Source organism: Marmota flaviventris, chromosome 10 (assembly GCF_047511675.1).
Source record: "Marmota flaviventris isolate mMarFla1 chromosome 10, mMarFla1.hap1, whole genome shotgun sequence".
NCBI classification, from domain to species: domain Eukaryota; kingdom Metazoa; phylum Chordata; class Mammalia; order Rodentia; family Sciuridae; genus Marmota; species Marmota flaviventris.
Window position 1 is genome coordinate 86,108,351 of NC_092507.1, and position 23,262 is coordinate 86,131,612.

The following is a 23,262-nucleotide window of genomic DNA, read 5'->3' on the forward strand; positions in this document are numbered from 1 at the left end:
TTTTTTATATATGTAACACAAATAATTAAAAGTATTCAAGGTTATTCCCTAAGAGAAAATATAAATGTATTGATATAAACCAAAGTTTGATTCACATATTAAAATGACAAACACTTCTTAAAATATTAATTACATTGTGTCTGTTAAGTTTTATTCTCTAGAGCAACTAACTGGACAAATGAAGTTTTGTACACCTCTGGTGAAACAGCAACTGTTATTTTAGAGTATTGTTCCACATTACAGAGTCTAAAACTTGGTTAATATAAAAACATCAATAAAATTGTAGTACACTACTCTTCTTTACATATTCAATGTGCTTGCTTACTTTGGCTATACCCCCAAATCTCCCTTTTGTGGTGTTTTTGCTTAAATATGAGGCATAACTGAAGGTGGTATGCTACTCTGACCATCTTGCTTTTAGAGAGTAAGTGTCTGCTGCTGACCAGCCATTAAGTCTTAATTGGAATGGCAATGTGTGGTCTGAGAGTTATTTAAGGGTCTCGGTATTGGTATAACATTCATCCAGAGGAATTTTGCAGTCTGAGGCTATTATTCTCCTTTTAGTTATGGCACCTGCTCCCAGGTGCAATGTAATCTCTTGAGGGTTTTAAATGCTCTATGGCCAGGTATCGAGGTGCACACTTACAATCCCAGTAACTTGGGAGGCTAAGGCAGGATGATTGGAGGTTCCAAGCCAGCCTGGGTGATGTAGTCAGACCCTGTCTCAAATAAAAATATAAAAGGTTTTGGGGGGTGTAGCTAAGTAGTAAAGTGCCCTAGGTACATAATTCTTAGTGCTACACACACACACACACACACACACACACACACACACAGTCCAGCAGAGACATGCCTGCCCTAGCACTTTAAAAGAAAAAAAAAAAAAGACGTATTGACACAGAAGAGGAATTAGAATACAACCAAGAGTAGCAGATGATGGCTCCAGGCTGCAGGCGGAGTGCAGCAGTGCTGCACATGCCTAGCCTGCATGAGGCCTGGGCTCCATCTTCAGCCCTTCCCCCTCCCTACCCACAAGGTGGTGCAGACTGATTCTAGGTATTTCTAACCATTGGAAGTAAGTGGACTGAGTTTCCCCAGGCAAGGGGTGTAGCCACTAGTGATCAGCCATGAGTTCTCATTCCTGCAAGAGCACCCCATCCTTAGGTTGCAAGGCAGCAGGGTACCTGGGTTCAGTATTAGAAGTCCACATAGAGTGGGGGTAGGGTCCTGGATTCTGCACTTGTGTCACCCATTACCCTAGGCTTCTTCAAGGAAAGTGACTACAGATGTGCCCTGGGGTCTTTCCATCCTTGGAGAGGATGGGGGATGAAGAGAGTCATACCGATGATGACCTGGTGACCTGGTGACCCGGTGCTCCTAGCACAGGCCTAGTACTTTCCGTAGTTTTCAAATCTCCACGTCAGGCTGGTCCTGCTAGCTGTTTTTCCCTCATGGACACTGGTGCTCACAAGGGAAGCCATGTGCCCAGCGAGATACAGCCAGTCCAAGGGCTCTGGATGGGACGGGCAGGAAGCTTCACAGTGGTTCCCTGGCATCTGCAGGACATTGAGTTTTCTTTTTTCTTTTTTTGTAATGGGGATTGAACCCAGGGATTGTCTACCACTGAGCCACATCTCCAGACATTTTAATTTTTTATTGAGATAGGGTCTCCCTAAGTTGCTTAAGGCCTTGCTAATTGCTGGGGCTGGCCTTGATCTTGAGATCCTCCTGTCTTGGCCTCCACAGTCACTGGGATTACAGGCATATGCAACCATACCCAGCGCTATTTATTTATTTATTTATTTATATGGGATTGAGCTTGGTATAAGGGATTGAGACTGGGGAATTTGCCAATGAGCTACATCCTCAGCCCTGCTCTGAGGAATAGAATATGAATATGCTGGAGTGCTGCTGAACTGGGCCCTGGAGGGGAACCTAACACATCTGGCAGGCTGTGCTTCCTGCCCCTTGGAAGCCACTATCATGTAGGAAGCTCAGCCCTCCTGAGACCACCAGGATGAGAAGTGCACCCAACAGGGGGAGGCCCTGGTGGGCAATACGCCACATACAGAGAAGACCAGAGGGCACTGTGGTACATAGCTGTATTCCCAGCAACTCAGGAGGCTGAGGAGGGAGGATCACAGGTTGGAGGCCAATCTTAGTAACTTGAGACCCTGTGTCAAAATAAATAATAAGGACTGGGATGTAGCTTAGTCATAACACTATGTATTAAGCACCTGTGTGGCTAGTCAGGGGGGCAGGTAGGGTCCACTTGGATGAAGATGGCAGGTGAGTCAGTCTCTGGGACTGGCCACCTATAAGAAACAAGAATGTGCAATGTGGCCAACTGTGATCAATTCCTTCTGTGGAACAACCATGAGTGGATAATGGGGTGTTCAGGGAAGGCCTCTGAGGTGATGCCAACTGAGACCTGGAGGAGGAGCCAGTCTAGTATTGGGGAGTAGGGGGCATGTGGGACAGTAGAGAGCCCCCCTGTGTGCCCCTTCCAAAGCCAGAGCCAGTCACCACAGCAGTTGAACCCCTACTCCAGCTGCTGCTCCTGCCTGGCAAGTAGCAGATTTTTCACCCCAAGAGGGAGAGAGAGAGAGCCAGTCTGCATGAAGGAGAGTGACTTCTTCGGCAACATGCTGTGGCTGCAGAAGATTACAGCACTTTGATCTTTCTTGACACTCCTTCCAAATTGCAGTCTGGCCACAATTCTACATATCTGAGCCCCTTCGGAACTCTTGTCCACTTGTTCTGGAAGCTGCAGATGCTTGGAGCAAGGAGAGAGTTATTTGATCACAAAAAGAATAGTTGAGAAATGGTTTGGTTAAATCCACAAGAATGGGGTCCAGTAGTGTCCTGCTTTATTGATCACACTGGGCAGATTGTCAGCAAATGACCAAATAAAAAAAATCCATTTTGAGCTCCCACCAAACAGAAAACAATCCTAGTCTTCAATCCTGTTCCTCATTTATGCCAGAAGATAGCCTTGAACCTCCAGTGGTGTCTGAATTAGGCAACTGGAACTTTTTTTAAATAGCCTGGTCACATAGTGCAGACTAAAATTTTAAAGTACCTATGGTTTCTGTCCTCTGACCTTGCCTATGGTTGTCTGATCTTTCAGAGTTAACCTCCCCCTTCACTTCCCTGAACAAATCTACTGGCAGCACCAGGCTTGCAGGACTGCTGGTCTGTCTTGGTAGGTCATATTTACTTCTTTGCCCTGAGCAGAGGTACACACAAAAAAGCAGGGCTTGAAACCCAGCAAGGTGGGTAGGGCAGTTATGTTACATGCTTCCAAAGGCTTACAAATTAGCAGCCAGGTGTGGTAGCACACACCTGTAGTCCCAGCAGCTTGGGAGACTGAGGCAGGAGGATCAAGTTCAAGGCTAGCCTCAGCAACTTAAATATGTCCTGGGCAACTTGGAACCTGTCTTAAAAAGGATTCGGAATGTGGCCTAATTGTTGAGCACCTTATGATTCAGTACCCACACACACACACACAAAAAAAAAAAAACAGCAGTGAAAATTTAGTACATTTTTATTATGGAATAATAGAGCCAAAAACCAAGTAGCATAATAAAATGAAAGCCCTGATACCTATCTTTCTCAAGGCCCATTTTTCAGGGGTACTGGGGATTGAAGCCAGGGCATTTGCCCAGAGCTCCATCCCCAGCCCTTATTTTGAGACGGTCTTCCTGAGTTGTCAAGACTCAAATTTGAGGCCATATGCACACATGAACCCCATTAGACATTTATAAGAAACATTTCTTGAGGTTCTGGAGATCAAACTCACGGCCTCATGCCTGCAGGGCGCACTCTAACTGAGCCTCACCCCAAGCCCAAGAAAGCTAATGTGATGTGCATGTCAATAATCCCCTGCCTTCCGAATTGCCACTGGGTTTCCGGCAATAAAATCCGTATGTTTGAGGTGAAGAACACAATCATAAGAATAAATCTGGATGTCGTGGACAGGCCTGATGTCCTTCACCAGCTGCATCAACTCCTTCCGAACCTGGTCAAATTTCATGTGGTTGATCTCAGTCCAGAAACCCCAGAGGATTTCATCAAAGCTCTCCAGAGGGGCAGGGTACTTTGCTTGTTCCAGTGGCAGGCTGCCGGTGTGGCTCAGCAGGTTCTTAAGAGCAGTCAGGGGGATTTGGTTCCCACAGAAACTGAAGGTTTTGAGCTGGGAACAGTGACCCAGGGCTGGTGAGATGGCATTTAGCTGGGACTCTGTTATCTCACAAAACTCTAAGACCAGGGTCTCAAGGGTGGGTGCCACCTTCTCCAGCAGGACCCGGAGGGGCTCAGGACTCATATCTTTCATGGAAAAAGAGCTGAGATCCAGATACTTCAGTTGATCAGTGCTCGGACACATGGACAGATGCTTTAAATCCTTCTCCTTGAGCGGACAACCTCTCAGCGAGAGTGTTTTCAAGGGGGTCTGACTCCTGGAGAGAAGGCAAAGAGTTACTTCTGGTGAATGAAGGCACCAAGTGGATATAGTGGGAAATGGTAGAAGAGAACTGGTTAATCTCAAACCCAAGGTCGCCCTGTCCTTCTGATGATGGTGGACCCCCAGGACACTGTGGGTTGCAGGATCTGCTCCTAAACATCACCCAATTTCAGGGTGAGCCTTTCACCACCACTTGAGTGACCAGGTGAGTCCATCATCTCTAAGGCTCCGCCCCTCACTGCCAAGGCCAAGGCCACAGCTCTGGCAACAGGAGGTCAGGGGGAGTCATGTATGAAGAACAAATCCAGGCAAGATGAAGAAAACCAACCGGGGTTATCCACCTGTGAAGCTCACACCCTGTGCCCTGCATCCCTCCTCCTCACCCTCAACTCCAGAATCACCACCTGAGGCTCAGAGCAGCCTTCCCAAAGAGGGCCTTGGGGGCGGCTCCTCTGCTCCCTGCTGGAGAGCACAGAGCTTCAATGTTGCAAGGTGCAGGTATGGGGGCTTCCCTCCTCCAAAGCCCTCTCCTCTACCCCATCTCCCACCTCCTTCGCTGGACAGGCCTCCCAGGGAAGGAACCTCACCCACCCTCACTAGCTCCTTTCCCCCCCAGCTGGCTTCCCAGCATGGTGGCACTTCCCAGAACATGCACCACGGTTTAGCCCTCTGCTTCTCTGTGGGTGGTGATGAGACCCTCCTTTAGGACTGAGCATGGGACCAGACCCGGAGGTCACTCGGTCACTCTCCAGCATCTCCTTCCCTGATATGGCCAGTGGCCGGGGCACAAGCCCTTTTAATGCTCGGTAAGCAAAAATGGCTTTTGCGGCAATGCGCACCCCTCGTGCTTACAGGAGGATTTTGTGCAGCGCTCCGTAGAGGAAGAAGACGTTGGTCACATAGAGCTCACGGAGTTTTTTCACCTTCCGCAGTTGAAGGCTGAATCTATGGGAAAACCACCTGTTTACCGAGCGGCTGGTGAAGACCTGCGGGCTCAAGTCGGAAAGATGGAGGACGCGAAGGTTCCTCATCTTGATCAGGCAAAAACAAAAATGTTCCATTATTTCTCGAGTCCAGTGCTGAGCATTCACCTCCAGTTCCTGCACGTAGTACAATGGCAGAGTCCTCAGGAATTTAGAGAGTTTGAAGTAGAAACCCCCGATCTGCAGCTTCTCGCAGTATATACGGACCACCCCGTTTCTCTTCTCCACCCACTCCCTGAGGCTGCCAAGGAATCTTTGGAAGACTTTGTCCAGATCGAAATCTATGAAGATCTTCAAGTGTGGCTTTGCTGCTCTTTGGCTACATTTCTCTCTTTCCTTTGGAGACATGGCCTCTTGTGAGCAGGTACCCAGTGGGGCTCTGGACCACTCATTGTGGCTGTCCTGATTCACTTCCCGAAAATCTATTGCTTTCAGTTTCCATTTCCTATGGAGAAAATGGGAAGGAGGTTCGAAAAATAGACAAAGACTTGCCCGACTTCCAACCTGTGCGTTAGACCCCAGTGAACCCCTTGTTCTGGGTGGCTCCTCCTCTGCTCTCCTATGTTTCTCCATGCCCTTTCCCCTTGAATCCAGCCAGGGACCCTCCCTGTGGAGGGGGCAGAGCAGCCTCCTCCCTGGCATCACCTGGTCCACACTTCACCCTGTCCTGCTTCCCTCAGCTGTCTCTTCCTGGGCCCCCCTCACCTGGGGTAAATGTTCTGGGAAATCAGCAAGTCTAGCCCATTCAGTAGGGTTTTTAAGGCCTTCACATCTCTTGTCTTCAGCAGGTACTCCACAGGCAGACAGGGCAAGGGGCAGGACAGCACCATTTTCTTTACCATCTCCATGTGACCCCCCATTATAGCCTCCTTGTACAACTGCAGGGTGAGCACCCTGGGCAGGTACTCCAGATTGGGGATGGGCAAGGCCTCATTGCACAGTACGTTCTGTATCACCAGGTCCTGGAGTGTGGGTATGGTCCTGATGCTCATCCTGTTGAGTCTGCAGGGAACAGAGGCACCCTTTCAGGCCAAGCCTGAAAAACCCCTCCTTAACCAGTTGAGGTCCAAATCCTGGTAAGCCACAGTGCTGTGGTGGTGGGGATCAAATCCCCAGTATCCAGTTTCCACCTCTGGTCCTCCCAACTCTAATCCCACTGGTTATTAAGCAGTCTGAAGGCTCACCAGTCCCATTATGGACAGGTGACTCATCCTCACTTTTGAGATCCTGGGGAGTGAACCAAGGGCTGAATGCATGCCAGGCAAGTGCCTTACCACTGATCCCAAACCTAAACCTCACGTAGGACCCCCTTAAAGAGAATAGAAATGACACAGGGCCAATGCCCAGCCTGGTGACACAAGCCTGTAATTCCAGCAACTTGGGACACTGAGGAGGACTACAAGTTCAAGTCCAGCCTCAGCAACTTAACAAGATCCACGGCCCTCATGAGAGACCAAATCAGAATAAAAAATTAAAAGGGCTGGAATGTGGCTAAGTGGTAAAGGACCCTGAGTTCAATCCCCATTACCAAAAATATTTTTTTAAAAAATGGGAACCTCAAGTTCAAGGGCAGACTGGGAAACTGAGCAAAACCTTGTCCAAAGCTCAAGATGTGGTTCAGTGGTATCAAGCTTGCTGAGCATGTGAGGCCCTGGGTTCAATTCCCTGTACCACACATACACACACAATACCATATATATATGTGGACATGTACAGATGTAAATCTAGATATAGGTATACCTTAGGGCTGTGCTGAGGGTGGTAGCTCAGTGATATAGGAGGTTACTGAGCCCACATATAGCCTTGGGTTAGATACCCATTGGACCACAAAAATGAAAATCAGAACTTTTTGTTGCTGAACTTAGAGGAAGTTTATTTGGGGTTCCTGGTTTCAGAGGTTCATTCCATGGACAGCCAGCTCCATTGCTCAAGAGGCAGAAGAACATGACCAAACAGAGCCTCAGAAAAGCTGATCCGTAAAGGGCAGCCTGAAGTAGTGGGCATGGTGCCAAGAAACTTTAACAGGGGTTCATGGGATGCTTTCACTATATCCCTTGTGGCTATTTCCTCCAGCCACACCTCAGCTGCCTAGAGTTTATCACCCAGGATGTAGTCCTATCAAATCCGTTAAATAGATGAATGTACTAATTATGGATCTTATAACCCAATCCTCTCACCCCTTACATTAACACTTGAACCTTTGGGAGAATACATCCTATCCAAACCGTGACACCAAAATCCAGTAATAAAACACTGATATAAAAATGTATACATCACATATATGAGCACATATTCCTTTGTTTTGTGGTGATGGGGTTTGAACCCAGGTCCTCGTACTAGGCAAGTCCTCTAACACTGAGCACACCCTCACCCTGTTTTAAGCTCTAAATATAAAATAACTTGTAAAATCACAATACCAAAAATTCCATTAACTGTCATTTAGAAGAGTATAGACTACATATGCAAATTGTCAAGAAAATCAAAATCAAATAGATAGGTCTCGCTTAAAAAGTTTGGACTGGGCCAGGCGCAGTGGCACATGCCTGTAATCCCAGCAGCTTGGGAGGCTAAGACAGGAGGATCTTGAAAGTCAGCCTCAACAATGGTGAGGCACTAAGCAACTCAGTGAGACTCTGTCTAAACAACTTAGTGAGACCCTGTCTCTAAATAAAATACAAAAATAGGGCTGGGGATGTGGCTCAAATGGTTGAGTGCCCCTGAGTTCAATCCCTGGTGCCCAAAAAAGAAAAAAAAAATTGTTGGGTGCAGTGGTGCATGCTGGTAATCCCAGCAATTTAGGAGGCTGAGGCAGGAGCATCAAAAGTTTAAGGCCAGCCTTAGCAATTTAGGGAGATTCTGGGCAACTTACTGAGGCCCTGTGTCAAAAAAAAAAAAAAACATGTAAAAGGTGCTGGAGATATAGCTCATTTGTTAAGCAGCCCTGAGTTCAATCCCCAGTCCAAAAAATGTCAAGTTGCAGGTCAGCCACAGAACCTTAGCAAGACGTTGACCAACTTAGGTAGACCCTGATTTAAAAAAAACAGGTCTGTGGAGATGAGGCTCAGTGGTAAAGCATCCTTGGGTTCAATCCCTAAAGAAGCAGCAGAGGCAGCAGTGGCAACCTGGGCTGCAGTCACCAGGGCAGACTGGCTGTGGGTAGACAGGGTGGCACATCCTTAGGGAGGGCTGTCACTTACCCTATCTGCACTTCTGGATGGAATGATATGGCTCTCCAAGTGTCAACAGATTCAGGCAGTGACTCTTGGTCCAGGATTCTCTGGAACCTTCTCTGGCTGGTCTGAAGCTTTTATTCCTCCTCTCCAAACCCCTCCCTTCTAATTGGAAGCTCATATCTGACTAGATTATTGAATCTCATCCAATTAAACCTGGTTGGATTTTCAGCATATTCATTGGTTTTAGCAGATCTCCAGGCAGGAAGGGGAAGGGATTCTGGGTGGGGTGCAGATCCTCTCATGGATTTCTTTCACAGAGTTTCATTCACAGGGTCACCCTCAGTTCTGAGCATGAGACACCAATGGACTTAATCTGATATTGGACAGAGAGAAACACCTGAAAACTCTTTGTTCAGAGTTTCATGGCCACACTAACATTGTGAACATGTTCTAGAGTTAAAATCTCTTATGTGTGATGGCTCACTTCTTTAATCCCATCTACTCTGCCAGCAGCCCCAGAGGCTGAAAGAGGTCAATCCCTAAAGGGAGGAGCCCCAGGCTAGCCTGGTCACCAGGGTGAGAACCCATCTCAAAAACAAAAACAAAAATGCTTTATGAAACCGGGTGTGGCAGCACACACCTCTAATCCCAGTAGCTCCGGAGGCTGAAGCAGGAGGATTGCAAGTTCAAGGCTGACCTCAGCAATTTAGCAAGGCCCTGAGAAACTCAACAAGACCCTGTATCAAAATAAAATACAAAAAGTGGCTCAGTAGAAAAGAATTTGGAAAAGAGTTGCTAGAGACACAACAGAGACTCCTAAAACCTCTCGCTACCCTTGAGGACAAGGAGGGAGAATCAGTCTTTTGTTCCTGTACAAGGTAAAGGATGTTTCAGGGGGATCGGCTCAGCAAACTAGCTTGAGAATATTTTCACCAAATATGAGCTGGGACTTGAGACCACAGAGAAGATTTGACTACCAGCCCTGGGAAGGCCACTTTTCCATATCTGAAGCCACTGAAGGTGGAAGCTGTGGGTACCTCTCAGGATGTTGGGGAGCAAGAAATGTAGGTCAAAGTGTGGGACCCTCTCATCATGGCAGCCACCACCTGGAGCCTTTCACTGTCACAGTTCTTCCTACAGAGGCATTTCCCAGGCAATGCTGAGCCCCACACAGTGCCAGGGTCCTTTATCCTAGAAAAGCAAAGTCTAAGGAACAATGACATTTTAAAGAGTGTTAGATAATAGTGAGGCATGGTGGTACAGGTCTGTAGTCCAAGAAACTGGGGAGGCTGAGGCTGGGGGATTGAAAGTTTGAGCCTGCCTCAGCACTTGAATTTAGTAAGACCATCAGCAGCATATCAAGTCCCTGTTTAAAAATAAAAAAGACTGGGGAAGCCAGGCACAGTGGTGCACACCTATGATTTCAGCAGCTCAGGTGGCTGAGACAGGAGTATCTTGAGTTCAAAGCCAGCCTCAGCAATGGTGAGGCACTTAGCAATCACTGGAACCATATCTCTAAATAAGATACAAAAATAGGGCTGGGGATGTGGCTAAGTCGTTGAGTGCCCCTGATTTCAATCCATGGAACCCCCGCCAAAAAGAAAAAAAAAAAAAAAAAAGACTGGGGATGAAGTTCAGTGGTCAAGGGCCCCTGGTTTAAATTCTTGGTATAAATAAAAGCATGTCAGATAAGAGTTATATGATGTGTTATATGATAATAGTTATATGGCTATTTTGGACTATTTTATGCTCTAGGCTCTAACAGACTAGACTGAAAATCAAAATGCAGTAACCCATATTAACACTCAAATAGAAATTAAGTTGATATATGACCTTTGTAAAAATCAGAAGAGAAAGAAGACAAAACCTGAATTCCCAAACAGGCCTGTGTCAATGGCACAAAAGTTTTAATCATTATGTCTTTTTGTGCAATCAAAAATTCAACAATAGGAGCCTGGCATAGTGGCACATGTGTGTAATCCTAGCAGCTTAGGAGGCTGAGGCAAGAGGATAGAAAGTTCAAAGCCAGCCTCAGCCATTTAGAGAGGCCCTAAGCAACTCAGTGAGACCCTGCCTTAAAAAAAAAAAAAAAAAATCAAAAGGGCTGGGGATGTGGCTCAGTGATTAAGTGCCCCTGAGTTCAATTCCCAGTACAAAAAAAAAAAAAAAAAAAAAAATCAATAACAGGGATAGGGAAGAAGCTCAGTGGAACAGTGTTTGCCTAGTGCATGTAAAACCTTGGGCTCAATCCCTGGTACAAAAAAAAAAAAAAAAAAAAAAAAAAAAAAAAAAAAATTCTAGCAAAAATACCATCTTTTTTTTTTTTTTTTTTTTCCTTAATGTATCCTGGGGATTGAACCCAGGGGTGCTTTACCAATGAGCCATGTTCCCAGTTCTTTTTCTTTTTTTATTTTGAGACATGGTCTCAGAACATTGCTTAGGGTCTTGCTAAATTTCTGGGGCTGGCCTTGAACCTATGATTCTCCTGCCTCAGTCCCCTAAGAAGCTGGGATTATAGGTGTGTGATACCATGCCCGGCTTTGTCTCATAAGTTTTGACAAAAATCATGAAGTATTTTGTGCTGTGGGTATAGCTCAGTGATAGAGCATGTGCTTTGCAAGTGTGCTGTCCTGGTTTTGATCCCCCGTACCTCCCCCAAAGCCACATAACTTTATGATATATTCTGTGATAGAATTCTGTGGATTGTGAGGGCTACTCTTAAAAACTGATGACCACTCCTGTGTTGCCCAAACTCAGAGAGCAGCAGCCCTCTGGTCCTCCACACTCATTTTGGAAACACAGCTTCCTGGGATCATTTAGTTTCCTACTTCATTAGTGTACAGATTTCCTTCCTCCCTCCCTCCCTCCCTTCCTTCCTTCCTTCCTTCCTTCCTTCCTTCCTTCCTTCCTTCCTTCCTTCCTTTTTTTGTTCCTTTCATTCTTTTTTTTGTTGTTGTTTGTTTTTATTTTTCGTACTAGGGATTGAATCCACCTATTGCAGGGCAGAAACTGAAGAATATGGATAAATAAAGCAGTGTGTGTGTGTGTGTGTGTGTGTGTGTGTGTGTGTGTGTGTTTTATTAGAGTTTAATCCAGGGATGCTCTACCATTGAGCTACATTCATAGCCCTTTTATTATTTTTTATTTTGAAACAGAGTCTAACTTGCCCAGGCTGGCCTCAAACCTGCTATCCTCCTGCCTAAGCCTCCCAACTCACTAGGATTATAGGTATGTGCCACAGTGCCTGACCAACAAACTACTCTTTTTACCATATCTACCTCACTCAGAAATATTTAATGTTTATTATAACTAGATTAACTTGTTTCATGAAGCCCTATCAGATGGAAGAAAACTAAGTCCAGTATTTAAATTGTTTCACTTGATTCTAGATGTAAAGATACTTAAAATTAAAAAGAATTTCTGAAAATTCAGTCTGTTTAGAATCACACACAAAAAAATGGAGCACATGCGTATGGACACATTTAAATATTTCAATTATTATTAAGTTTAATTTGTTTTGAGATAGGGGCCTCACAATGTTGCTCATGCTGGCAGTATTCTTGGAATCCTTCTGCTTAGCCATGGGGGAGCAGTTGGAATTATAGGACTGGGCTACCATGCCTGACTTCAGTTTAATGTTATACCCCTTCCTTCCTTCCTTCCTTCCTTCGTTCCTTCCTTCCTTCCTTCCTTCCTTCCTTCCTTCCTTTCATTCTTTTTTGTTGTTTGTTTGTTTTGTTTTTATTTTTGGTACTGGGGATTGAATCCACAGGTGCTGTACCACTGAGATACATCCCCAGCCCTTTGTTTGTTTGTTTGTTTGTTTTTTGTTTGTTTGTTTTCTTTTGAGACAGGGTTTTCCTAAATTGCTGACTTTGAATTTGCAATTCTCCTGCCTCAGTCTCCCAATTTGCTGGGATTAGAGATGTGCACCACTGCATGTGTCTCTATTTGAAAATATGGGAAGGACACAAAGTAGCCACATTAATTATATAATTATAAAGAGTGCAACAGGGGTTCACTTGATGCTTTGACTATATATAGCCCATGGGGCATGGAAATATATACATATATTTCTTTTTCCCTAAACTTCTCCCTGATCTTCTTCTTCCTGATCTCTCCTCCTTAATCTCCTTTTCTCTGAATCACCTCTATCCCCTACCCCTTTCCTGTGAATAGGTGAAATCACAGCAATACACCTTCTTTTTCTTTTTTCTCAAGACCTTGTCTTTGTTATTAGATTGGTGTCCAGGACGAGGACTGTGACAGGGGGATATCAAGTTTGAGGCCAGCCTGGGCAATGTAGGGAGACCCTGTCTCACAACAACAATTTTGTTTTTAAAGCCTGGGGATAGAGAGCTCAATGGTGGAGCACTCCTGGATTGAATCCCCAGCACTGTAACTAAATAAACAGAAAGTAATAAAACACAATTAGAAAACCTCCATTGCTTTAAGAAAAGCAGAAGTATGAAAACCCTTACACCTTTAATTCCCTTTAACTACAGGAAAAAGAGGTGTCTAGGGCATGGGAGTATGAGACTTCATCTTTAATGTTTAAAAAAGTGACTTGAAGTAGTCTGGGATTAACCAATCTGTGATTTTTCTCTTGCTCCACTTCTCCGGCCCCTCCTTACAGGGAAAATAACTTTGAAACTCTCAGTCTACTTCAAGCTTTCCTCTTGCTGCCTTTGGGGGTTTTTGTGGTACTGTTTTTGTGGAACCTAGGGGTGCTCTACCTCTGAGCTATATCCCCAACCCTTTTTAATTTTATTTGAGAAAAGTTCTCACTAAGTTGCCCAGGCTGGCATTGAGTGTGCTATCATCCTGCCTCAGTCTCCGAAGTGGCCGGGACTACAGGGAGGTGTGCACCATCAGGTCCAGTTATTTTGCAGTGAGCAACTCCTCTACCATACAGCTACATACCCACCCAATATGCATATTTTCTTTTATTCTAATTAACACTCTTTTCTTATTTCAAAAAAGAAACATTCCTAAAGCCATAATGTTGAATATTAAAATCTAATGCATTTACAAGATGAAAGTTTATTCGACTAAAATCAATCCATGAACTGAGGAACTCCATATTGAAAGATATTTTCTGGCCAGGTGCAATGGCACACACTCATAATCCCAGCAACTGGGGAAGTTGAGCAGGAGGATCACAGCCTGGGCAATTTAGCAAAGCCCTAAGCAACTTAGTGAGAGCCTGTCTCAAAATAAAATAAAAAGGGCTGGGAAGGTGGCTGAGCAGTCAAGCCCCCTAGGTTCAATCCATAAAACCACAAAAGAAAAAAAAATATCCAAAATAAATATAATTTATATATATATATATATATATATATATATATATATATATATATATATATATGACACAATTTAACCAACTAATAAATCAATGGTGGAGGCCTGCTTATCTGATCAAAACCTTGTGTTTGTTCTTCAAGGTGTTTAAATTTGGGGTGATGCCAGGCATGGTGGCACATGCCTGTTATCACAGAGACAGGAGAGGCTGAGGCAAGAAGATCACAAGTCCTGGGGAAGCCTCAGCAACTTAACGAGGCCCTCAGCAATTTAGCAAGACCCTGTCTTAAAATAAAAAATAAAAGCTGAGCATGGTGGCACACACCTGTAATCCCAGCGGCTCAGGAGGCTGAAGCAGGATGATCGTGGGTTCAAAGCCATCTTTGGCAACAGCAAGGATGCTGTTGCGATAAGCAAGTCAGTGAGACCCTGTCTCAAAATAAAATACAAAACAGGGCTGGGAATGTGGCTCAGTTGTTGAGTGCCCCTGAGTTCAATTCCTGGTACAAAAAAAAAAAAAAAAAAAAAAAAGAAAGAAAGAAAGAAAGAAAGAAAATTGAGCGTGGTAGTGCTTTGTTAACAGGAAAATGTCACTTTTCATCAATTAGGGTACAAGTTTCTTTCTGTTGAATAGAATAAAATAAAGAAAGCAAGAACTACTATTGAGCCCAAGGTACTCAACACAGATCACACTGCTGGAAGAGAATCCAGAGTATTATTAAAATGCTCAGGGGACCTGGGTGGAGTCCAGGAACTATGGGTCACAATTTATGGCCTGAGTGAACTACAGAAAACACCTGGGTGCTCTGGTCAGCCTCTGGGGCTGGCATCCACTTTACTACCAGTTCTGGGAATCTCTAGTGCACCCCAGTCCCCAGGCAACCCGTGTGGACCTTCACAGTGCCAGCCCACATTGTCCACCAGAGGTGTATCCACAGCTGTGTCCTGCCAGGTGGCACAGAGCTCCTGCTGCACGTTCCTTTTAAGCATTTATTTGCCTCTGAAGAGCTGCAACCTCTGCTGCTCCTGCTGTTTTCTCCTGGATCTGCCTTTTTTTGTTTGTTTGTACATACTTAACCTGAGTCTAGTCATAAAAAAATATCAGTCAATTGTACCTTGAGGTACAGACTCTCATAATCCCAGCAGACTCTCTAAATAAGCTAATGTTATGAACAATTTTTGAAAATAATGAGGGAATTCCTAGTTCATTTATTTATTATTTTTTTATTCTATTTTGTTATACATAATGACAGTCATTTCATATTACACATATAGAGTGCAATTTTTCAAGACACTGATTGTACACAGAGTATTTTCACACCATTCCTGTCTTATACATGTACTTGGGGTAATGGTGTCTGGCTCATTCCACCATCATTCCTACCCCCTGGCCCCCTCCCTCCCCTCCCTCCCCTTCCTGGCCTGCTTTTGAAGACCAATGTCTTTCCACAGTGGACTCGACTTCACACACAGGGTGCCATGTCCCCAGATGCTGAGATCATGGTGGCTTCCCCTGTGCAGCTCATCTAGATCTCCCTCGCATTTTTTGCCCTCATTAGGGGAGATTGAAGACTTTGGATGAGAACATTCTGGAAGCAGGGCAAGCAGGAGGCATGCTCAGGTACATTGAATATGAAACATTTTAGCAAAAAGAAAGCAAGCAAGAAAGAAAAAAACCCTCCCCAACCAGTGGTACTGGCTCTAAGTAATAAAACAGTGAGAAAGGTCTATGATAATTGCTTCCAAGAGTCTCAAGCCTTCTCTCAGATATTCACTTCTGTTTGAGCTTTTAAAAACAACTTCATAAAATACAGTATAAGAACAAATTGGTTTCATCTTTGTTTGGTTCTGATTTGTTGTTTGCACTACCGGGGACTGAACCCCAGGGTGTTCTAACACCGAGTCACATCCCCAGCTCTTCTCAGTTTTTATTTTGAGACAAGAGATCTCACTGAGTTGCCCAAACTGGCATGTTTTTTGTTTGTTTGTTTGTTTGTTTATTTGTGTTTTTTTTTTTTTTGCAGGGGTGGGGCTACTGAGGATTAAACTCAGGGACACACAGCCACTGAGCCCGATACCCAGCCCTATTTTGTATTTTATTTAGAGACAGGGTCTCACTGAGTTGCTAGTGCCTCACTTTTGTTGAGGCTGGATTTGAACTTGTGATCCTCCTGCCATAGCCTCTGTAGCTGGGATTATAGGCATTCACCACCAAGAACCACAAAAACCATAGTTTATTTATTTATTTATTTTTGGTACCAGAGTTTGAACCCAGAGCTGCTTTACCACTGAGCTATATCCCTAGCCCTTTTTATTTTTTTTTATTTTGAGACAGGGTCTCACTAAGTTGCTGAGAGCCTTGATAAATTACTGAGGTAAGGATGATCTTTTTTTTGTGATCTTCCTGCGTCAGCCTCCCAAATTGATGGGATTATAGGCATAAGACACAGCACCTGGCAAAAACTGTTTTTAATATATATTATATGATAGTAACTACTTTTTAAAACTTTATGATAACTAGATTCATTTATTTACTTACTTATGGTACTGGCACTTGAAATCAGGCTTTTTTAGTTTGGCTCTGCTTCCCCAGCCCCCACCCATTTTTCTTCTTTTATTTTAATTGGCTTTTAAAAAATAAATGACAGTAGAATGCATTACAATTCTTATTACACTTATATAGCACATTTTTTCATATCTCTGGTTGTATATAGATTATGTTCATGCCAATTTGTGTCTTTATATATGTACTTTGGATAATGAAGTCCATCTCATTCCACCATCCTTGCTAATCCCCTGCCCCTTCCCTTCCCCTCCTGCCCCTCTGCCCTATCTAGAGTTCATCTATTCCTCCCAAGCCCCCCCTCCCTACCCCACTATAAGTCAGTCACCTTATATCAGAGAAAACATTAGAATGACATTTGCTTTTTGGGGATTGGCTAACTTCACATAGCATTATCTTCTCCAATGCCATCCATTTAGCTGCAAATGCCATAATTTTATTCTCTTTTATTGCTGAGTAAAATTTCATTGTGTATATAGGCCACTTCTTTTTTTTATTCATTCCTGCTCCAATGATGAGGCCCAGAGCCCTTTGCGGGGTCACAGCCCTGGTGATTTCTGTGGAAAGCAGCTGTTTAAGAGTCCTCAAACACTCTCTGAAATGCAGTATTCCAACTAGGTGAGATCTGGATCATGGACCGACACAGAATTCTGCCTTCCTCTAGCCTGCCATCTTCATTCTCCCCACCCTTTTTAAATTCTGGTGATGGAACCCAGTGATGCTTTAACACTTAACTACCTCCCCAGTTCTTTCTTTTATTTTGATACAAGTTCTGGCCAAATTGCTAAGGGCCATGATAAATTGGTGAGGTCAGCCTTGAATTTGCAGTCCTCCTTCCTCAGCCTCCGATGTGGCCAGTGTTATAGGTATCTGCCACCACACTTGGCTCTGGCACTTTTTTTTCCCTAAGCCACAGAGAGAGGTTTATTTGGTAAAGTAGATACAAATTCTAGGGATAGTGGTGCAATCTCAAGGAATATGCCTTTGGGGTTAAAGCAAGGAATACTCAATCAAGGCAGAGTGCAGGCTATCTCCAGAGGAGAGAAAGTCTCTGGAACTAGTTTTATTTATCACTGAAGAAGAAAGATGAAAGCTGGGTTATTTGCTAGCAAAGCGAAGAAAAGAGAGAACTCAAATTACTAGCATACGGGATGAAAAAGGCAATATCACAACAGACACATCAGAAATACAGAATATAATCAAAAATTGTTTTGAATCCTTATACTCCAATAAATTAGAAGATAGTGAAGGCATAGATAAATTTCTTAACTCATATGATCTGCCCAGATTGAGTCAGGAAGCTATAGACAACCTAAACAGACCAATATAAATTGAGGAAATAGAAGAAACCATCAAAAGACTACCAACTAAGAAAAGCCCAGGACCGGATGGGTATATAACAGAGTTTTACAAAACCTTTAAAGAGGAACTAATACCAATACTTTTCAAGCTACTTCAGGAAATAGAAAAAGAGGGAAAACTTCCAAATTCATTCTACGAGGCCAACATCACCCTGATACCTAAACCAGACAAAGACACTTCAAAGAAAGAAAACTACAGACCAATATCTCTAATGGACCTAGATGCAAAAATCCTCAATAAAATTCTGGCGAATCGGATACAAAAACATATCAAAAAAATTGTGCACCATGATCAAGTAGGATTCATCCCTGGGATGCAAGGCTGGTTCAATATACGGAAATCAATAAATGTTATTCACCACATCAATAGACTTAAATATAAGAACCATATGATCATCTCGATAGATGCGGAAAAAGCATTCGACAAAGTACAGCATCCCTTTATGTTCAAAACTCGAGAAAAACTAGGGATAACAGGAACATACCTCTATATTGTAAAAGCAATCTATGCTAAGCCTCAGGCTAGCATCATTCTGAATGGAGAAAAATTGAAGGCATGACCACTAAAATCTGGAACAAGATAGGGATGGCCTCTCTCACCACTTCTGTTCAACATAGTTCTCGAAACACTGGCCAGAGCAATTAGACAGATGAAAGAAATTAAAGGCATAAAAATAGGAAAAGAAGAACTTAAATTATCACTATCTGCAGAGACATGATTCTATACCTAGCAGACCCAAAAGGGTCTACAAAGAAACTATTAGAGCTAATAAATGAATTCAGCAAAGTGGCAGGATATAAAATCAACACGCATAAATCAAAGGCATTGCTGTATATCAGCGACAAATCCTCTGAAATGGAAATGAGGACAACCACTCCATTCACAATATCTTCAAAAAAAATTAAAATACTTGGGAATCAACCTAACAAAAGAGCTGAAAGACTTATACAATGAAAACTACAGAACCCTAAAGAGAGAAATAGAAGAAGATCTTAGAGGATGGAAAAATATACCCTGTTCATGGATAGGCAGAACTAACATCATCAAAATGGCGATATTACCAAAAGTTCTCTATAGGTTTAATGCAATGCCAATCAAAATCCCAACGGCATTTCTTGTAGAAATAGAGAAAGCAATCATGAAATTCATATGGAAAAATAAAAGACCCAGAATAGCAAAAACAATGCTAAGCAGGAAGTGTGAATCAGGCGGTATAGCGATACCAGACTTCAAACTATACTACAGAGCAATAGTAACAAAAACAGCATGGTACTGGTACCAAAACAGGCGGGTGGACCAATGGTACAGAATAGAGGACACAGAAACCAATCCACAAAACTACAATTATCTTATATTTGATAAAGGGGCTAAAAGCATGCAATGGAGGAAGGATAGCATCTTCAACAAATGGTGCTGGGAAAACTGGAAATCCATATGCAACAAAATGAAACTGAATCCCTTTCTCTCGCCATGCACAAGTTAATTCAAAATGGATCAAGGAGCTTGATATCAAATCAGAGACACGCCGTCTGATAGAAGAAAATGTTGGCTACGATCTACATACTGTGGGGTCGGGATCCAAATTCCTCAATAGGACACCCATAGCACAAAAGTTAATAACTAGAATCAACAAATGGGACTTACTCAAACTAAAAAGTTTTTTCTCAGCAAAAGAACCAATAAGAGAGGTAAATAGGGAGCCTACATCCTGGGAACAAATCTTTACTCCTCACACTTCAGATAGAGCCCTAATATCAGGAGTATACAAAGAACTCAAAAAATTAGACAATAAGATAACAAACAACCCAATCAACAAATGGGCCAAGGACCTGAACAGACACTTCTCAGAGGAGGACATACACTCAATCAGCAATTACATGAAAAAATGCTCACCATCTCTAGCAGTCAGAGAAATGCAAATCAAAACCACCCTAAGATACCACCTCACTCCAGTAAGATTGGCAGCCATTATGAAGTCAAACAACAACAAGTGCTGGCGAGGATGTGGGGAAAAGTGTACACTTGTACATTGCTGGTGGGACTGCAAATTGGTGCAGCCAATTTGGAAAGCAGTATGGAGATTCCTTGGAAAGCTGGGAATGGAGCCACCATTTGACCCAGCTATTCCCCTTCTCGGTCTATTCCCTAAAGACCTAAAAAGAGCATGCTACAGGGACACTGCTACATCGATGTTCATAGCAGCACAATTCACAATAGCAAGACTGTGGAACTAACCTAGATGCCCTTCAATAGACGAATGGATAAAAAAAAAATGCGGAATTTATACACAATGGAGTATTACTCTGCATTAAAAAATGACAAAATCATAGAATTTGCAGGGAAATGGATGGTATTAGAGCAGATTATGCTAAGTGAAGCTAGCCAATCCCTAAAAAACAAATGCCAAATGTCTTCTTTGATATAAGGAGAGTAACTAAGAACAGAGTAGGGTCGAAGAGCATGAGACGAAGATTAGCATTAAACAGGGATGAGAGGTGGAAAGAAAAGGGAGAGAGAAGGGAAATTGCATGGAAATGGAAGGAGACCCTCAGGGTTATACAAGAGTACATACAAGAGGTAGTGATGGGAAAGGGAATAATAATACAAGGGGGACAAATGAATGACAGTGGATGGGGTAGAGAGAGAAGAGGGGAGGGGAGGGGAGGGGAGGGGGGATAGTAGAGGATAGGAAAGGCAACAGAACACAACAGACACTAGTATGGCAATATGTAAATCAATGGATGTGTAACTGATGTGATTCTGCAATCTGTATATGGGGTAAAAATGGGAGTTCATAACCCACTTGAATCAAAGTGTGAAATATGATATATCAAGAACTATGTAATGTTTTGAACAACCCACAATAAAAAATTAAAAAAAAAATCTAAGGAATTTGATGACATGTCAAAATTATATGAAATTCTGTCAATAATAATTATAATAATAAACATAGCTATATTTATTATTTTAAAAAAAGAAAATCCATACGATGTAAGTTTTAAGACATAGCCACAAAAGCCGAAATTGAATAAGCAAGGAATAATATTTAAAGTAGTCAGTTTAGGGATAATGAGACCAGCAGTTTGTCTAGGTCTGGTTAATAGACATACACCTGTTTCAAAGCCTGAATATTAACTTTAGCATATTATAGTTCTGAAATATTAGCTGGCAATAATTAATGAGGCAATAAGTTGTATTCTTATAGTCTACAGGGTATTTATCATTTTTTCTCTTCACTCTCATATTTAAGGAGTTAATTAGGTCTGTCAGTAATACAAATACCCTTGGAAAAATCTATTTTAGTCATCTTTCCAACAATTGTCCAGAAAGGTAAATGTAGTCTTAATCACTAAAGTCCAGCATAATTGGCTGGCTTGGGTTTTTATCTGCTGTCTAGCATAAGTTTCTGTCACTGGTGTGGTCAATTTGTTGCTCGGCTATTTGGCTACCTCAGTCATGGGAGCTGGTGATAACTGGCTGGTGACCAACCTCAAGTAAAGGTCCAGTAGCTCAGTTTCTTTTTGGAATGTACACAACTGTTATAGGGTTCGAGTGGGGCATGCCTGTTAATCTACAGAAGCAAGATAATATCCATAAGCCAATCATCTTCTGCCTAATGTAACCATACTGTGAGGAAATTCTATATGTTCGTAGCTGTTAGTTGCAACTGAAGGCTATTCTAACATTTTCTCCTCTTTTATTAAATTTATTGTCAAAGGAGAACCCTGATGAGAAAAAAAGGGAAAAGGAAAAGCATAGAAAAAAAATGAGAACCAAGAAAGAGAAAAGCATCCAGACATGGCCCATTCCTGTAGCTGCATTTGTCTCCTGCTATGTTGAGCAGGCAGTCACTGTTGACTAGTCCACCAGGTGACCAGCACGCTGGATTTATTAGAGAGGTTCCTGGCATAGAAGTTAACTAGTGAGATCAAAATAAAACACACAGACTCAATTACCTTTTTCTATGACCAGGTCCGAGACGGCTCTCACCTCGAACCATCCAGTGGGGCAGCAAGTCTTACTCAGGGCTGGCAGGAAGAGAGAGAGAGCAAGCCAGGGAGTGGCCTTTTATTGGGGAACAAGAAATTTAGGGGAAAATTTCATCCAATGAAGGTCAAGGGGGGCAGCATTCCAAGGTCAGGGTCAGTGATTGGCCTAAGGGTCAGTGGTCAGTCACACCCCCACAGGGACAGGCTCTCACACCTGGAGAGGGTGGGGAAAGCTCTGACACAGTTTGGCCAGAGCACCTCACACCCAATTCGGGAGGTGCCCAATCACGTGAGAGAATGGCTTCCCACAGACTAGGTCTCTGTCACTAGGGTTCTGATCTGAGCTGGATGTGGGGAGCAAAGCAGCCATGGGGCAGGAGACCTCTCTCAGAAGGCGAGAAGAATTAGGCCTTTGCACCAGTGGGGGGGTGAGGTTCTTTGCCTCACCTCTGTTGGCCCCCAAATTTTCTCCTGATGGCCCCTCTGCGACTGTGCCTGTCTTAGGTTGTCCCTCCCTTGAGGAATCTTACCCGTCATTGACTAACCAGCCATCCTCCGGGGCCAAACAGGGTGATGTGGAGTGTGCATGGCATCATCCCCAAGAGGGCTCTCTGTCTCCTTGATAGATAATGCCCCCGTGGCCTCCATGCCAGCATTTACCCTAGGATCAGCAAACTTAGGTTTCTTCTCCATAGAGGTCCCAGCTCACAGCACTGGGCTGGTGGGGATGCCTTCAGGAAGGAAGGAGACAGGTCATAGACAGACAAACAGTAATATAGTAACAAGGCTGAGAAAGACAGATGAAGAGGGATCTCTCATACAGAACTGGCCCTTAATTGGTGTTACTCACATCTGGTCCATAGCCGCCATCCATACGGATGCTGAACAATCCATTATCTCAACACTGTCGTTTTCTCAAAAGATACTTCCAGACAGTCTGTTTACCATAGAATCAATATATAGGTATAACTGACCATTACAGTCAGGACAATTAATCTAGTTTCATGGGTGGACTTTCCAGTCCACACTGCAAGACACATTAAAGGTGGACCTGGGAAATGGGTCCATACAAGTCTTTTCATAATTTTTATTTTCCTGACAAGCTTGTGAAGCTGCATGGCTGTAAATTCTGTAGCTGGAAATTTACCTTCCTGTGCCAGGTTTCTCAATCATTATAATGATGACTGGTTTAAACTCTCCTTTGATATCTGATTTAACTTACTGAATCATGTTGGGTAACAGTAAGACTCTTCATATTACAATTTAAGAAAAAAACTTCTAAATTATTTTGTAAAATTTAGTGTCTCTCTGGGATCCTGTATTCCCCCTTTTCCTTATTTAATAAAATTGAGTAAAGGCTTGGCATAAGTCATAGTATTATTAGTTTAAGTTATAGATAATAGTACAAGTATTTAAATGATTAAAA

The 23,262-nt window shown here is 43.2% G+C and overlaps 1 protein-coding gene across 1 annotated transcript; it reads right to left on the minus strand.

Annotated features, from left to right (window-relative positions):
• Positions 1-3,874: 3,874 nt before the first annotated feature.
• LOC139707384 (PRAME family member 12-like) lies at positions 3,875-22,706 on the minus strand. Its single transcript, XM_071618620.1, has 4 exons — positions 22,687-22,706; positions 6,154-6,450; positions 5,318-5,893; positions 3,875-4,460 (listed from the first exon to the last, which is right to left on the minus strand). Exons 1-4 carry the CDS (start codon positions 22,704-22,706, stop codon positions 3,875-3,877), a joined length of 1,479 nt encoding a protein of 492 aa, XP_071474721.1.
• Between the last annotated feature and the right edge of the window lie 556 nt (positions 22,707-23,262).